The sequence below is a fragment of the Bos grunniens genome, chromosome 18, assembly GCF_055505025.1.
Source record: "Bos grunniens cultivar Pamir isolate PY7600 chromosome 18, Bosgru_T2T1.0, whole genome shotgun sequence".
NCBI classification, from domain to species: domain Eukaryota; kingdom Metazoa; phylum Chordata; class Mammalia; order Artiodactyla; family Bovidae; genus Bos; species Bos grunniens.
This window is the reverse complement of record NC_141182.1, coordinates 18,851,211-18,863,742: the sequence shown is the minus strand read 5'-3', so window position 1 is coordinate 18,863,742 and position 12,532 is coordinate 18,851,211. Positions and strand designations below refer to the sequence as shown.

At 53.4% G+C, this 12,532-nt stretch overlaps 2 protein-coding genes across 14 annotated transcripts in view; one reads left to right on the top strand and one right to left on the bottom strand.

The window, feature by feature from the left end:
- BRD7 (bromodomain containing 7) overlaps positions 1 to 912 on the top strand; it is a 45,044-nt gene extending 44,132 nt beyond the window's left edge. For all 4 annotated transcript variants that reach the window (XM_086350602.1, XM_086350601.1, XM_086350604.1 and 1 more), the window contains exons 16-17: positions 228 to 371; positions 679 to 912. In XM_086350602.1, coding sequence (XP_086206728.1) covers positions 228 to 371; positions 679 to 734 — 200 coding nt within the window. In that variant the 3' untranslated portion in view covers positions 735 to 912. The remainder of the gene's footprint in view (positions 1 to 227; positions 372 to 678) is intronic.
- Positions 913 to 2,182: 1,270 nt separating this feature from the next.
- The window catches only part of ADCY7 (adenylate cyclase 7), a 63,265-nt gene continuing 52,915 nt past the window's right edge, over positions 2,183 to 12,532 (bottom strand). For 6 of the 10 annotated variants that reach the window (XM_086350590.1, XM_086350593.1, XM_086350595.1 and 3 more), the window contains 11 exons: positions 11,992 to 12,076; positions 11,494 to 11,619; positions 10,568 to 10,666; positions 9,464 to 9,657; positions 8,531 to 8,621; positions 8,036 to 8,191; positions 7,202 to 7,348; positions 6,299 to 6,403; positions 5,797 to 5,911; positions 4,890 to 5,014; positions 2,183 to 4,708 (listed from right to left, as the gene is read on the bottom strand). In XM_086350590.1, coding sequence (XP_086206716.1) covers positions 4,562 to 4,708; positions 4,890 to 5,014; positions 5,797 to 5,911; positions 6,299 to 6,403; positions 7,202 to 7,348; positions 8,036 to 8,191; positions 8,531 to 8,621; positions 9,464 to 9,657; positions 10,568 to 10,666; positions 11,494 to 11,619; positions 11,992 to 12,076 — 1,390 coding nt within the window. In that variant the 3' untranslated portion in view covers positions 2,183 to 4,561. The remainder of the gene's footprint in view (positions 4,709 to 4,889; positions 5,015 to 5,796; positions 5,912 to 6,298; positions 6,404 to 7,201; positions 7,349 to 8,035; positions 8,192 to 8,530; positions 8,622 to 9,463; positions 9,658 to 10,567; positions 10,667 to 11,493; positions 11,620 to 11,991; positions 12,077 to 12,532) is intronic. The other 4 variants (XM_086350596.1, XM_086350599.1, XM_086350598.1 and 1 more) reach the window with 1 other exon arrangement.

Sequence of the window (12,532 nt, the reverse complement as noted above, 5' to 3'; positions counted from 1 at the left end):
CTTTACCGTCTAAGCTACCAGGGAAGCCCCTGGTTGGAGAAGCAAGCTGCTTAAAGGGAGCATTTCTTGAGTAGTGATACCACTCTAAAGTAACACTGAAGGGAACACCATGGACAGTTCATTTTCTGTATTCATGTTTATTGGGCTTTTTTTTTTTTTTTCAGTTATCTAAAGGAAGCACATTTCAGTACCTTGAACTCTCTTTCTGTTGTTTTTTTTTCCCCTAGCTGAACAAGTGACCAATAACCTTAAGGAACTTGCACAGCAAGTAACTCCAGGTGATGTTGTAAGCACATACGGAGTCCGAAAAGCGATGGGGATTTCCGTCCCCTCCCCGGTCATTGCAAACAACCTTGTGGATTTAACGGCAGGTGCGTGCCTGTGTCTCTGGGAGAGTGGAGGGCTAGGGGACACCAGTCCTCTGCCTCCAGCAACATCTGAAAGCTGTTGTCTCTGATGCTAACGTGTGAACTAGTCGAGTTTTCTTTCCATCTTGTCTAAGGAATAAAGACCTCACACATTTGCGGGGAAAAAAAACTATAGTGATACACCTGCCTAGTCTTTAACCTTGAACATAGTGAAGAAGGGCTGTCAACAGTTACTCTGTTTTACTGTCACATCCCCTTTTTAATTAAAAGGAAAAAAGGTGCTAAATAAAGCCTTTTTTTTTTCTTTCAGATTTTGAAGAACCTAGAAAGACTGATGTTACTGAGTGTGAACCTGATGGGATTTGAATCTATCTGGTATTTGATTATATATTATGTATATATTTTTTTCATTACTTGGAAATGCTTTTCAGAAGATATTAAATATTTGTAAATTGTGTTTTTAATTAAAAACTTTGGAACAGTTAATTTTAATGTTCCAGAGATTGAACTTCTATTAGGTAATAAAGCTGAACCTGGACCATGAGCTGTATTGTACATATCAGCTGAGTTACCCCTTCACCCTTCCCTGGGGCTGAATCTGAGGAGGAAGTGATAGAGAAAAGCTTGGAGAATAAAACAGCCTTTTTCCTGACCATCCATTAAAAAGTTGCCCAAATCATTGAAATCCCTCATTTTCCCATATTTGCCTTTCTTCTCCTTAAGGAAATTATAACCAAATGGTTCCTGACTTCCAGATTTCACTTCGAGGATTTATTCAAAAAGTGGCCTTATGAGGAAGGAATGATTTGGACCTATTGGAACGCCGAGCAGAGAGTGGATGGGTGGGCCTGGGCAGAGTTCCTGCGGAGGAGGGATAGTGCTCCTGCAGAGGAGGGATAGTGCTGCTTCCTTAGGTTTCACGGGCAGGACCACGACTGAGAGCTCTTCTTTAAAATTACCATCCAGTGAGATTCCCATTGTTACACCATGAAAACAAATTCAACTTTAGAATTTACTAGCGTGTCCCCCACATACGTGTTGAGGACGATGTCCTTATGTGGGAGGACCAGGGCTTCCCACCACAAAAGCAAAACAAAAACCATGTCAGGAGTTTCATAGCACTAACTTGTCTGGTGTTCCTTTTTGGTTTATTTTTGCCATTTGTAGAGGGGTTTTCCCAGTATAATAAAAGGACAAGCCAAATAGGATACAAACTCAATTGTCCATGAATATGTAAGGAAATCACCAAGCTTAAGGAAAGTTGATGTTGCTATTTACTGTTTTTCAACAGGTCACCTATGACTCTGCCATGCCCCCTTAACTGAGACTTACCTACTTTTATCTGAAAGGCAACGGTTAAGTTCCTGAGCAGTTTAACTATTTAAGTAGGAAATGATACGTGGTCCTTTTCTATGACCAGGCACTAGAGGTAACCTAGTTCAGGGAACAAATCAAGTTTCAGACCCTACTCAGACTGTACGGAGCCCTTGTGTAAAACACCCAGGCTGGCAGCTGTTTTATTATTTTCTTGACTTTGAAAACTAACATTTAACAAGTAGGGTGAAGGAAAATTGAATCTCTCAAGAGAGTTAAGATGACCTAATCTTTCAAAAACATACTTGAAAACATATGCCAGAAGAATTAAAGAATCCATTCAAATATGTATTTATCAATATTTATCAAGTCTTTTTAGAGTTTGTCTCTCAAATATAATTCAGGCAGCAACCAACTCTTAAAACTTTCAATCTATTTAGCTAAATAGTTCCCAAAGACCAAGAAAAGATTCAAATTCAAAACACTCCAGGACAGTCAGGTTTTCCAGATTGCTGATTTAATCTATGAAAAGCTAAACAAAAGAGAAACACTGGTACTTTATAAAAATGAAATATAACATTTTGAAACAAATGTTACAGATCTATAAATATTCAGTATATAGAATAACCCCTAGTCGTTTCATGTACTGTCTCAAAGCATACCTCTATACATGTACACAATGTATACAGTGGTTAATGATCTTTTCTGTTAGGAGATTTTCTTAAGGAAACCAGAAAACTTCACTAGCATCAGTGAGGCCACCTTCGTAGAGATATGAAGCCTGTCCCTGACCCATAGAGAAGGTCAGTGTTAGGAAAAATACTTGTCTTGTCATAAAGCAAAATGACACCTGTGAACAAATGACTTGGTAATTGGAAAATGAATTTATAAAAAGTAAGTGATTTTTATGGTCAGTTATAATACACTATGATCTGAATGTCAGAAATTCAAAACTTAATATTATTCTTATCTGAGCACAGTGAAAGAAAAATACATAAATGGTAACCAATTATTTTTTAAACTCCCAATTGGGATTTCTCTGCTGGAGGCAAACAGTAATTTGTATGTTGCAAGAGTAGAAGCACGTCCACCTCAGAGAGGCCCAGCACACTGATGTGTCTACACTGGACCAGTGACAACCTTCGTGATCTCCGGGGAAAGCCCAGTCACTCCTGATTTCAAGGGTGTAGATTCCAGTGTAGTACTTAGATGAAGAATTGGTGTGTGAGAAAGGCAATTTAAGTAAGGTTTATCTCCCTTAGCAGCGTTTTCACCATGAAATCCCTTTAGGACAGCAAGCTCTCCTGATTCATTCCTCTTGTTCCAATCTCACGGGGTGCCTCAGAGCTGCCACCAGCCCACCCAACCCCCAGCACCCAGCACCGGCCAGCAGCAGGTGCTGCTCCCGTCCCCTCCCTGCCTTGGCTGGGGTGCCGGCTCACTCCACCGCCCCCGTCCCAGGCAAACTCGGCTGCTCAGTCACCTGTCTGCAAGGCCGTGTCATCTTTTGAAGCCTCATGAATGCAAGACTTTCCGTATAATTTCAGGGGAGTTCATGGATGACTTCTGGCTAGAATGCCTGCTATACAGTGAAGTTCAGCTGTATTAGAAACCCTGGAGATACTCTGGTTATAATGCAGTGAAGGCAGTTCAGAAAAGGGAATGGGCAATTTGGTCTTTCCTCATGTTAAAACACAGATTGACTTCTTTGGATTCTTTTGGAGCTGAGGTGCTATAAGACACCACACCTCACAAACCTGGCTTTTTCACTTGCCTGGATTCAGTCAGCTCAGAACATCCAAGCGCTTGTTTGTGAGAGGCCTGGCTTCCCAGATCCGGGAACCTCTGCACATGCCGATGCTGAGTAGGTCCTCCTCAGAGCTAGCTGTGATGACTGAAGGGGAGAACTGCAGCCCATCAGGTTCTCTCAGACGCCACTCCTCTCCAGTATAAAGCTAAGACAGACTGCAGGGTTGCAGGGGGCGCTCGGGAATGCATGAGGAGTCAAGGAAGGGCTGAGAGCTTACACCTTATTTTCTAAGGCTTTTCACTTATTAAACTTAATTCTGGCTTAAAAGTTGTCTGATTTAAGCCAAGGCTCTGCCACTCACTGCCTTGCTGTGGCGAGCCACGCTCCTTGGAGCTCCATCCCACGGCTGGGCTGACCCCGTGAGCTCACGTGGGGCAGTGGTCCCACTTGCGTGTCCGTGGTCACCAAGGAAGAGGCTACACCGGAGGGAAGAGAATTTATCTAGCGTCTCAGAAGCCATTTAGAGGGTGACACCTCAATAATGTATCCATGTTTAAACAGACACATGCCAAAGAGGAAAAGAAGTAAGTGTCCACTGTGGGGCTTTCTCCCTATTGTTTGAACCCATGTGTAGATGTAAAACAATCTTTCAACTCCATTTACCAGAATACCTATATGAGAAGTGTGCGCTCTTATAGCTGGTGTGCTGGGGGGAAAGGAATCCCACCCATCCTGGACGAGAAAAGACACGCTCCGCACGTGCAGCTCACAGGCCGTGGGCGGCGGGGCGGGGGGTCTCCAGGTCACGCCCCAAGGCCTCCTCCACAGCACCTGGGGGATGAGTGCACGGCCCACAGATGAGCTGTTCCCTGCTGGGCTGGAGGCTGCCCTGCAGACTCGGACAGCACAGAGGTTCTGGCTGCCTGTGTGGAAGGCCGGGTGATCGCCCCAAGCTGACAGGTCCCCTAGTGCAAGTCCAAGGAGGCCACGCACGCACAGCCACCTGCTCAGGTGGGGATGACCAATCCCTTGGACTGCCTTTGTGCCTGGTGTGGGGCTGGGCCTTCCGCCTGGCTTGCTTCAGAGAAGGAAATGGGTCTCCAGCATGTCTGGCACCTACCGAAAGCCCTCAGTTCAGCCCCAGGCCTTGGAACTTGGCGGTGTCCGTACAGACAAAGTAAGTCCTCAGTTCACCTTTGCCTTTGACATCAATCAGCCCGCGGCACTCACAGGAATACCCTAGTCCCTGGAGGATGGTACATGTCTCTTCAGTAACCTGAAAAGGAAAGAAGCCTAAGTCCTCAGAGGAGGAAGACCTGCTGTGGGAGGGACAAAGAGAAATTGGCCGACAGGGTCTGGTTTCCCTCCAGAATTTGGTGGCTAGAATCCCCTGGCAGACCGAAAGCCCAGGCTCCCTCACCTCCACTGGGCACAGGTTTCCCCAGGTGAGCTTTTACCTGGATTTTTCCAAGTTCTCCAGTGCTCTCCATTCGACTGGCAACATTGACCGTGTTTCCCCAGATGTCGTACTGAGGTTTTCGTGCCCCAATCACTCCAGCAATCACAGGCCCATGGTTTATGCCTAAAGATATTTGCAGTTGGCAGATCATAGAGACAGAGCCTCCAGCTATAGGGCTACAGAATCCACCCAGCTACCACAGAAAGCATTGGCAAAACCACTAAAATGAAGGTAGGGACGGTGCTTCCTGCATCTGGGACAGGAGATGGCACTTGAGATGCGAGGGGAGGGCTCCCCGGCAGTTCCTTTTCAGACTTGACGATGTGGAGCCTGAGTCCAGTGTTAACACTTCCTGTATCTGCTGTGTGTGTGTTACTCACTCAATTGCATCTGACTGTGACCCCATGGACTGTAGCCCGCCAGGCTCCTCTGTCCATGGGATTCTCCAGGCAAGAACACTAGAGTGGGTTGCCATTTCCTTCTCTAAGGGATCTTCCCTACCCAGGGATCAAACCCAGGTCTCCTGCATTGCAGGCGGATGCTTTACTGTATCTGTATCTGCTAATCACCTCTTAAACAGTAAATGGGCTTTAGCACTGACTGTATTAGCTATCAGGGACCACTTAGGTTAATAATTTTGCTTTGTTTTCAGGATATTTAAGGTCACCTGTTTACAACTGTGGATTCCCCGTGGCAATATATATTCCTGGTTACTTAAAGCCTTCAAAGAAAAGTAGTACACAAGGAAAGAATAATTGCCCAGTCATTGGGTTGTAAAATCAGAGAGGGATTTCTAAAGTTTTTCTAAACAGATGGCAACATACACCCAACTGAGTGGGGTTGCCAGGAGGCAGGGCTGCACAGTCCCACCCTGAGCCCCGGCGCAGTCCCTCCCAGGGCCTCACCGACTCGGAGGCGAAAGGAGTTGAAGGAGTGCCGATTGATGCCGTCCAGCTTGCTCATCAGGGCGGTGCTGAACTCCACCATGATGCCGATGTGGGCGTGCTGCCGCTCCAGGTCCTGCGGGACAGAGCGCTGTACGCGGGGCCGTGGGCAGCGTTGCCCTGTCTTCCTGCCTCCAGAGCACCCTGACCCGAGGAGCACTGTGTGCCAGCCTGGGCGTGAAAGCCACGGGGGGCCGCTGCCAGGCAGAGCGGTACCAACCGAGCCTCCTCCACAGGGCGTCCAGGACCCGAGCACCCACTTAGACTCCCCTCCTGGCAAGGGGCCCCCTGTCCCGACCCCTCCACCAGATCCTCTGTCAGGCTGAGCCATGAGCTCCTCTGCCCCTCCCTCAAAGGAGGGAGTGTGGAGAGGCGCCCCTTCAAGCACAGTGTCGGGCTGGGACTGTGCTCACTTCCCCGTCCTCTGGGGCTGCGGCGTGAGACCAGAAGAGTGGCTGAGTACCTGGTTCTCAGGCCCCGAGGGGACGCTGAGCCCCGCGGCGGCCATGTAGGTGCTGCCGATGGTCTTGATCTTCTCCACACCACTGAACTTAGGCTTTAACAGCAGCTGCAGGACAAAGGGAAGCAGGGCCGTACAAGAGGGCTGCAGCCTGGGCTGGTCCCCGGTCCTGAGAAGGGGTAGGGTCCTCTCCCACCACCACTTCTAAACGCAAACATTTCTACCGCTGGGCCTTTGCCCTCTGAGTTCACACCTCCGTACAGGTGGGGACAGCCTCTGGGTTCTCTCCCTGCTCCTTTGTTCCCTGACATTCCTGATCTTTTTCATTCTCATCTGGTCTCATTCCTGTGTGCTTAGTTGCTCAGTCGTGTCCGACTCCCTGCAACCCCACAGACTGTAGCCCGCCAGGCTCCTCTGTCCCTGGGGATTCTCCAGGCAAGAATAATGGAGTGGGCTGCCATGCCCGCCAGGGGATCTTCCCAACACAGGGATCAAACCCAGGTCTCCAGCACTGCAGGCAGATTCTTTACTGTCTGAGCCACCAGGGAAGCCCAGTCTAATTCTTACTAAGATGCAAACACCCCACTACTCAACAGAGTCTACACAGGCATGCGGATTATTTGCAGCTAAGACTTAAGCCCAAACTGAGTGACTAACTCTGCAACAGACTGCCAGCACAGGCTAAGCAAGAAATCCAACAACTCTACAACCTAGATCTAAGCAAGCTGCCAATCACAGAGAAGATAACACATTACATGCTGAAGAGACAGAAAAGGCAAATGTGTGTGTACCTTTCATAATTTGTGTGATGTGTGTTCCCCCCAAGGGAGCCGCAGTGCACGTGTTAGCTGGGCCCGGGGCGCCCCGGGCCCGCCCCACCCTCTCCAGGCTGCGTGGAGACCCTACCTCGTCAAAGTCGGCGATGATCTCGTTGAGCAGGCGCAGGCACTCCAGCCCTTCCTTGTTGACGTCGCACTCTGTGTAGAAGACTTTAAAGTCCGGCACCGACGCAAACATGACACACACGCAGTCGTAGGACTGATGGTACCAGTCCTGGATTGGGGGAGGGGGAGACACAGGACCCATGGCCGCCTGGCCTCCTGGGAGCAGGGTGGCGGGCAGCCTGCGGCGCCGATCCCTCATGCTCCAGGAGCAGCTGTTGGCGGGGGCGGGAGGGGCTGAGCAGGTTCTCCACCTGACTGCCATGAGACTCAACTGGGGACCATTACAAAACAGGAGGCTCTAAATCAGTTTGTTGAGGAGGGTGGGACTCGGGTTGGTTTGGGGCTCCTTTAGGTCCCCTGTGTCTGCACAGCTGGGCTTGAGAACCCCCGGGTATAAATGCTAACAGTCAGGAGGCCTGGGTTCTCTGCTCGCTGGGCCTGAGTTTCCATAGACAGGAAACTCTGCTGCACAGAACTGGTAGAAATGCAAGTTTTCATCAGCAGATGGTCCGGATTACAAATACCTGGACGTGTGCTCCTTGCAACGATTCTGCCAGCCAAGTACTATCAGCCCCACTTAATATATGTGAAAACCAAGGCTCAGGGCAGTGAGACCTGAACGCAGGTCTCTTGACTCCGAAGCTTGTTTTCTTACAGCTAATGCCACACAGTCTCCTGGGAGCATCGGTGAGGCCAGTGCCACAGGAACCAAGTACAGAAAGCACCCTCCCTCCAGGAACCACACCCGTGCCTCGGGGCTCCCTGCCCAGAGTGACTAGTCCCTTCTTGTCCCCACCTCATTTAACTTGTCACCGATGAAGTGGGCAGCCACGTGCGCGGGCAGGACATTCTCTAGAAGAAGGCGGTTCACATTCTCCATTGTTTCAAACTCCTCGTGTTCCTTCTTGAACTTCTTCTTCCACAGACAGTCCAGGCGGCAATAATAGTCAATCTGTGGACAGGGGGATATCTGAGTCCTGGCCGCAGTGAGCGAGGGCAGAGCACACTCGTAACCCCAGGGGCCACGGAGCCTCCCTGTGCCTCTGGCTGACATTGCCAACTCAAGAGCCGCCATGCGGTAGCCTTGAAACCCCCATCAGCCGAGACTTGCAATCCTCAAGTGACCCACACGATTAAATGTCACTCAAGTCCTGATGACTTAGGACCCCTGACCCCGGGAGCAGAACGTTCTGAAAGGACTGTGTCTTGTGTGCGGCTCCAAGTCCAAGGCCGCCCCCACCCCACCCACCCCGCAGCCTCTCTCCAAGCAGAGGGGCCTCCCGGGCTGCACCTGTCTGGAGAGCATGATGAGGGTGGTGTAGAACAAGACCAGGTAGAAATTGGTCATCGTCTTCAGATGCCATGAACAGGATGAGGAGCTGCTGGACACGAGGAGGAAAGGCAGATGTCACCCCCACTTCCCCTGGAAGCACCCCCAAATGTGGGCCCAGACCCAGTGCTCGCCCCTGGGAAAGTGAGCCAGATGGAGGGGTGCTGCCCTCAGAGCTCGTGTGCGCATGGCTGGCAAACAAGACGCTTCAGGCTGTAAAGCAAAGACGGAGGTACAGTGGAGGCTGACAGGAGGTGACATCGGAGCTGACACCTGGTCACAGGGAAGGGCCGTGGCAAAGTCAAGGAAAGCACTGCAGGCTGGTAGGGGGGCACCCAAAGGCAGCCCACGCTCCTCAAGGTGAGCGGGGCTTGCAGAAGGGGTCACAGGTGCAAGCCAGGCCCATGGGAACAGCAAGGCAGCCAGGTCTCTCTCCTTGGCCCACTTGAGCCCCCAGCCCCAGAATCAGGCACACACCAGCCCCTCCATGTGTCTGGGAACAGACCAGAGACGACCGCTCTCTGCAGAACTCTGAGACCCAGGACACGGCTCAGAGCCAGGCGCTGGGCTGAGGGCTGCAGCCTCCACCTCCCACCCCAGACTGGCCTAGAGACAGGAAGACCAGGTGGCCTCTGGGGACCGGGGACACACCCCCTGCCGATGAGTCACATTCAGTCCTGAGCGCTGCAGACCCAGGGCCACGGCTTCCCCTTCTGTAAAGTGGAAACCACGCCACCTGCCAGTCCAGCCCACAAGCTGTCCGGTCCACAGGGGACCGTGGATGCAAAAGCAGCCGAGTTTGAAATGGCACTGAGACCAAGCAAAGGGCGCTGCAGTGGGCCACAGTCAGGACGGGCAGCGGGCGGGGGGCCAGCAGTGAGGGATGGGGCTCACCTGAGGGTGCCATTGGTCCCGGTGAGGTTGCCCAGGCTGTGGCCACAGCAGTCCCACTGCCAGCTCGGGTAGACGTTGAAGAGGACCAGGTAGGCCACCAAGGCCACGGTCAGCAGCACGACCTTCAGCTCCAGGCTCATCCGCAGGAAGACAGAGCAAGCGATGAAGGCCAGGATGCAGCTGCAGGTGTAGTACTGGGGAGGCAGGGATGCCGGTCAGCCCACCACCTCCCGTCACCAAGAGGCACCTCCCGGACCAGAGGTCGCCAAAAGGAGGGACACCTTTAGCCACAGGGGACTCCATGAAGAACCAGCGTGTCTTCAGCATCTCTCTCCTGCCTCCCTTAACAAGGAGCAGGCAATGGAACCTAAAACGTTCTATAATATGTTGTTTTTAGCATAAGTTTACTTCCACTTACAGCCAATGAACTCACTTAAAAGGAAAAAAAAATGTAGTGAATGAAAATGCCCCTGCCATGTGGCCGTGACAAGTCTTGAGTTCTGCCAGGAGCTGGTCCCTCCCTAAGTGCATCTCCGCCCTTGTCAGTCTCCTCCTCAAGATCCTGCTGTGGCTCCCTAGCGCCCCCAGCATAAAGATCGACCTCCTCACCCTGGCCCTTGTGCTCTGCCCAGAGCTGGATCTAACCTACCTCTGGCTTCATCTCCCAACCGCCCCCCACCTCCTCCCTGTGACACAACCACCTGAAACCTCTGTGCCCACCACCTACCTCCCTGCCGACCCATGACCTTTCTGCCCTTCAGAGACCAGCTCAAATACCCCACAACCCGCCTCAAGTCCCTCCTTCTGTCCAGGCAGGCACTCCAGGCACGGCTTCTGGTGTCAGCCCACCTGGGCCCAGCCCTGGCTCTGCTGCCTCTGAGGCAAACCCGTCCCCCTCCCCACGCCACACCCCCATCCATGAAGGGAGATCATGACGGGTGGGCGTGGAGGGGGACAACCTTCTCGCCCTGGATGCAGGTGCCAGCACCCGCCCTGCACTCTCGCCTCTCCTGGGAGAGCCCACGGGCTCCGGAGCTCAGCACACTCTGAGTGTGCAGGGGAAATCCGAGTGTGGGCACGGGGCACGCGGAGGGACACACTCACCGGGAGGAGGTAGCACGGGCTCATCTCCCAGCCGCTCACAGCCCTCAGGCCTGTCTCGTTCCCAGCAGTCAGCCCCCGGTCCCGGAAGGGCATCAGGGGCTATGGACAAGACAAGGGCCCTGTGAGAGGTGGTCTGGGGGCGACCCAGGGTCTGCTCAGGCCAAGCAGGGCTGGGGGCAGAGGGCAGGGCCCGGGGCTCCACAGCACAGTGAGCATCTCCTGCCGGGCGCGGCTCTAAGCCCAGCCCAGGGGCACGGCACCCCGACCTCTTCCCACCGCAGCCACAGCTCCACTGCAGCAGAAGGCATGTGGATCCTGCCCCAGGGCCCCCAGGGCTGACTCGGAGAGAAGCTAGGAGCAGCGTTTTCAGGGAGTCCGCTTCTCCCCAGGGTGTGCTGAGGGAGGCGGTCACAGAGTCCCGAGTGCAGGGGACAGGGAGGTTGGGAGGAGATGCTGACTCTAGATGTGGGAGCAGGCAGGACCAGCCAGGACAAGCGCCATCTGAGCACGAAGCATGTGAGCCCAGCCCACCAAGTGGGACCCACATGCCCCCCAGCGCGTGCCCAGGGCAGCTCAACCCCAGTGAGGAGACAGGTCTCAGAGAGGCTGAGACAGGACCTCCTCAGGGGCTGGAGAAAGACCGGGACGTCAAGGACACTGTGGTGGCCGGGTGAGCGCTCTGGGGGCCCCGAGTCCTCGTGTGACCAATGCAGGCTGAGGAGCTCGGAGCCGCCACGGGGGCTGCCACAGGCCCGGCCCACCAGGCTGTGGATTATGGCCATATCAGATGCTGCTTTTAGGCAACAGGATTATGGGATTCTAGAACCTAGAAGTTCCCAGGGTCGAAGACTGGCTCCCTCCTCCTGGAAGTATGCTCAGCCCGAGGGGTCCTGGCCAGGCCCACCAGCCCCAGCCCCGGCACCCACCAGGTTGACGACAGCAATGACGAGCAGGCTGCCGATGGTCAGGATGGCCAGGGACACCCGCAGCAGGGGCTGCGTCTCCACGCTCTCGGCAATGGCTCGGAGCTTCCCCAGGGCCGGGCAGCACCTCTGTGGAATCACAGTGTCGTCACCGAGCACCCACAGCACTCAGGGGGCCCACAGCCCAAAGGCACAGCAGAGTGAGAGCTTCTGAGAGCTCTGAGCGGGGATCGGGGTGCTGTGCCTGTGTCCAGCCCAGAGCTCAGGACACATGTGAGCAGACAGAAGGGACATCCCCACCCTTGCAGCTGGGACAGCCATGGCCACTTGGGGACCACTAGCACCTACGAAAGAGGATCCTGGGAGGAGCCTCCAGGGCACTCAGCACTGTCCTCCAGGCTGGGGGTGCAGAGCTCGTGGGGAGGGGCTGGGGCTCGGGTCACGACCATCCTGACACCTGCTGGGGCCCGGCCAGCGCTCAGTCAGGGGCTTCCTGCTCACCAAGAACACATCGGCGAAGCACAAGCCTAGTACCAGCCCGAGCACACAGGCCACCAGCCCAAAGGACACACCCAGAGTCTTCATACTGGAGAAGAAGGAAAAACGTAAGTTTGAGGGGACCTTCTTCTCAGGGCATGTTCCCTACCCCCAGCACCTCAGCCAAAGGGGAACTCTGCATATTGTGGTCTGGCTGCCCCACAAAACAACACACAAGCCCAGGATCAACATCACGCCCCCTCCCCATTTCTGGGCCCAGTACACAAGAAATAAGTGGTTACACAGCCTTCAGCAAGCACATAAGCACATCTAAACGTGCTCCTTATTTCGTCTTTCTTAAGCATATCCTGAACCACAGTCCTAGCGGAGCCTTTGGCCTAAGCACCCTTCAGGAGGCCACCAAGGAGCTGACTTTACTCTCTCCCATGACCTCAGCCCCTTGTCCCTCTCCACCCCCTCCTCTGCCCCCCCTCATCAATAGAGCCCCCACCTCCACCCCAGAGCCTCAATTTCCCACACCTAAGAGGGAGACGGTGGCAGTTAC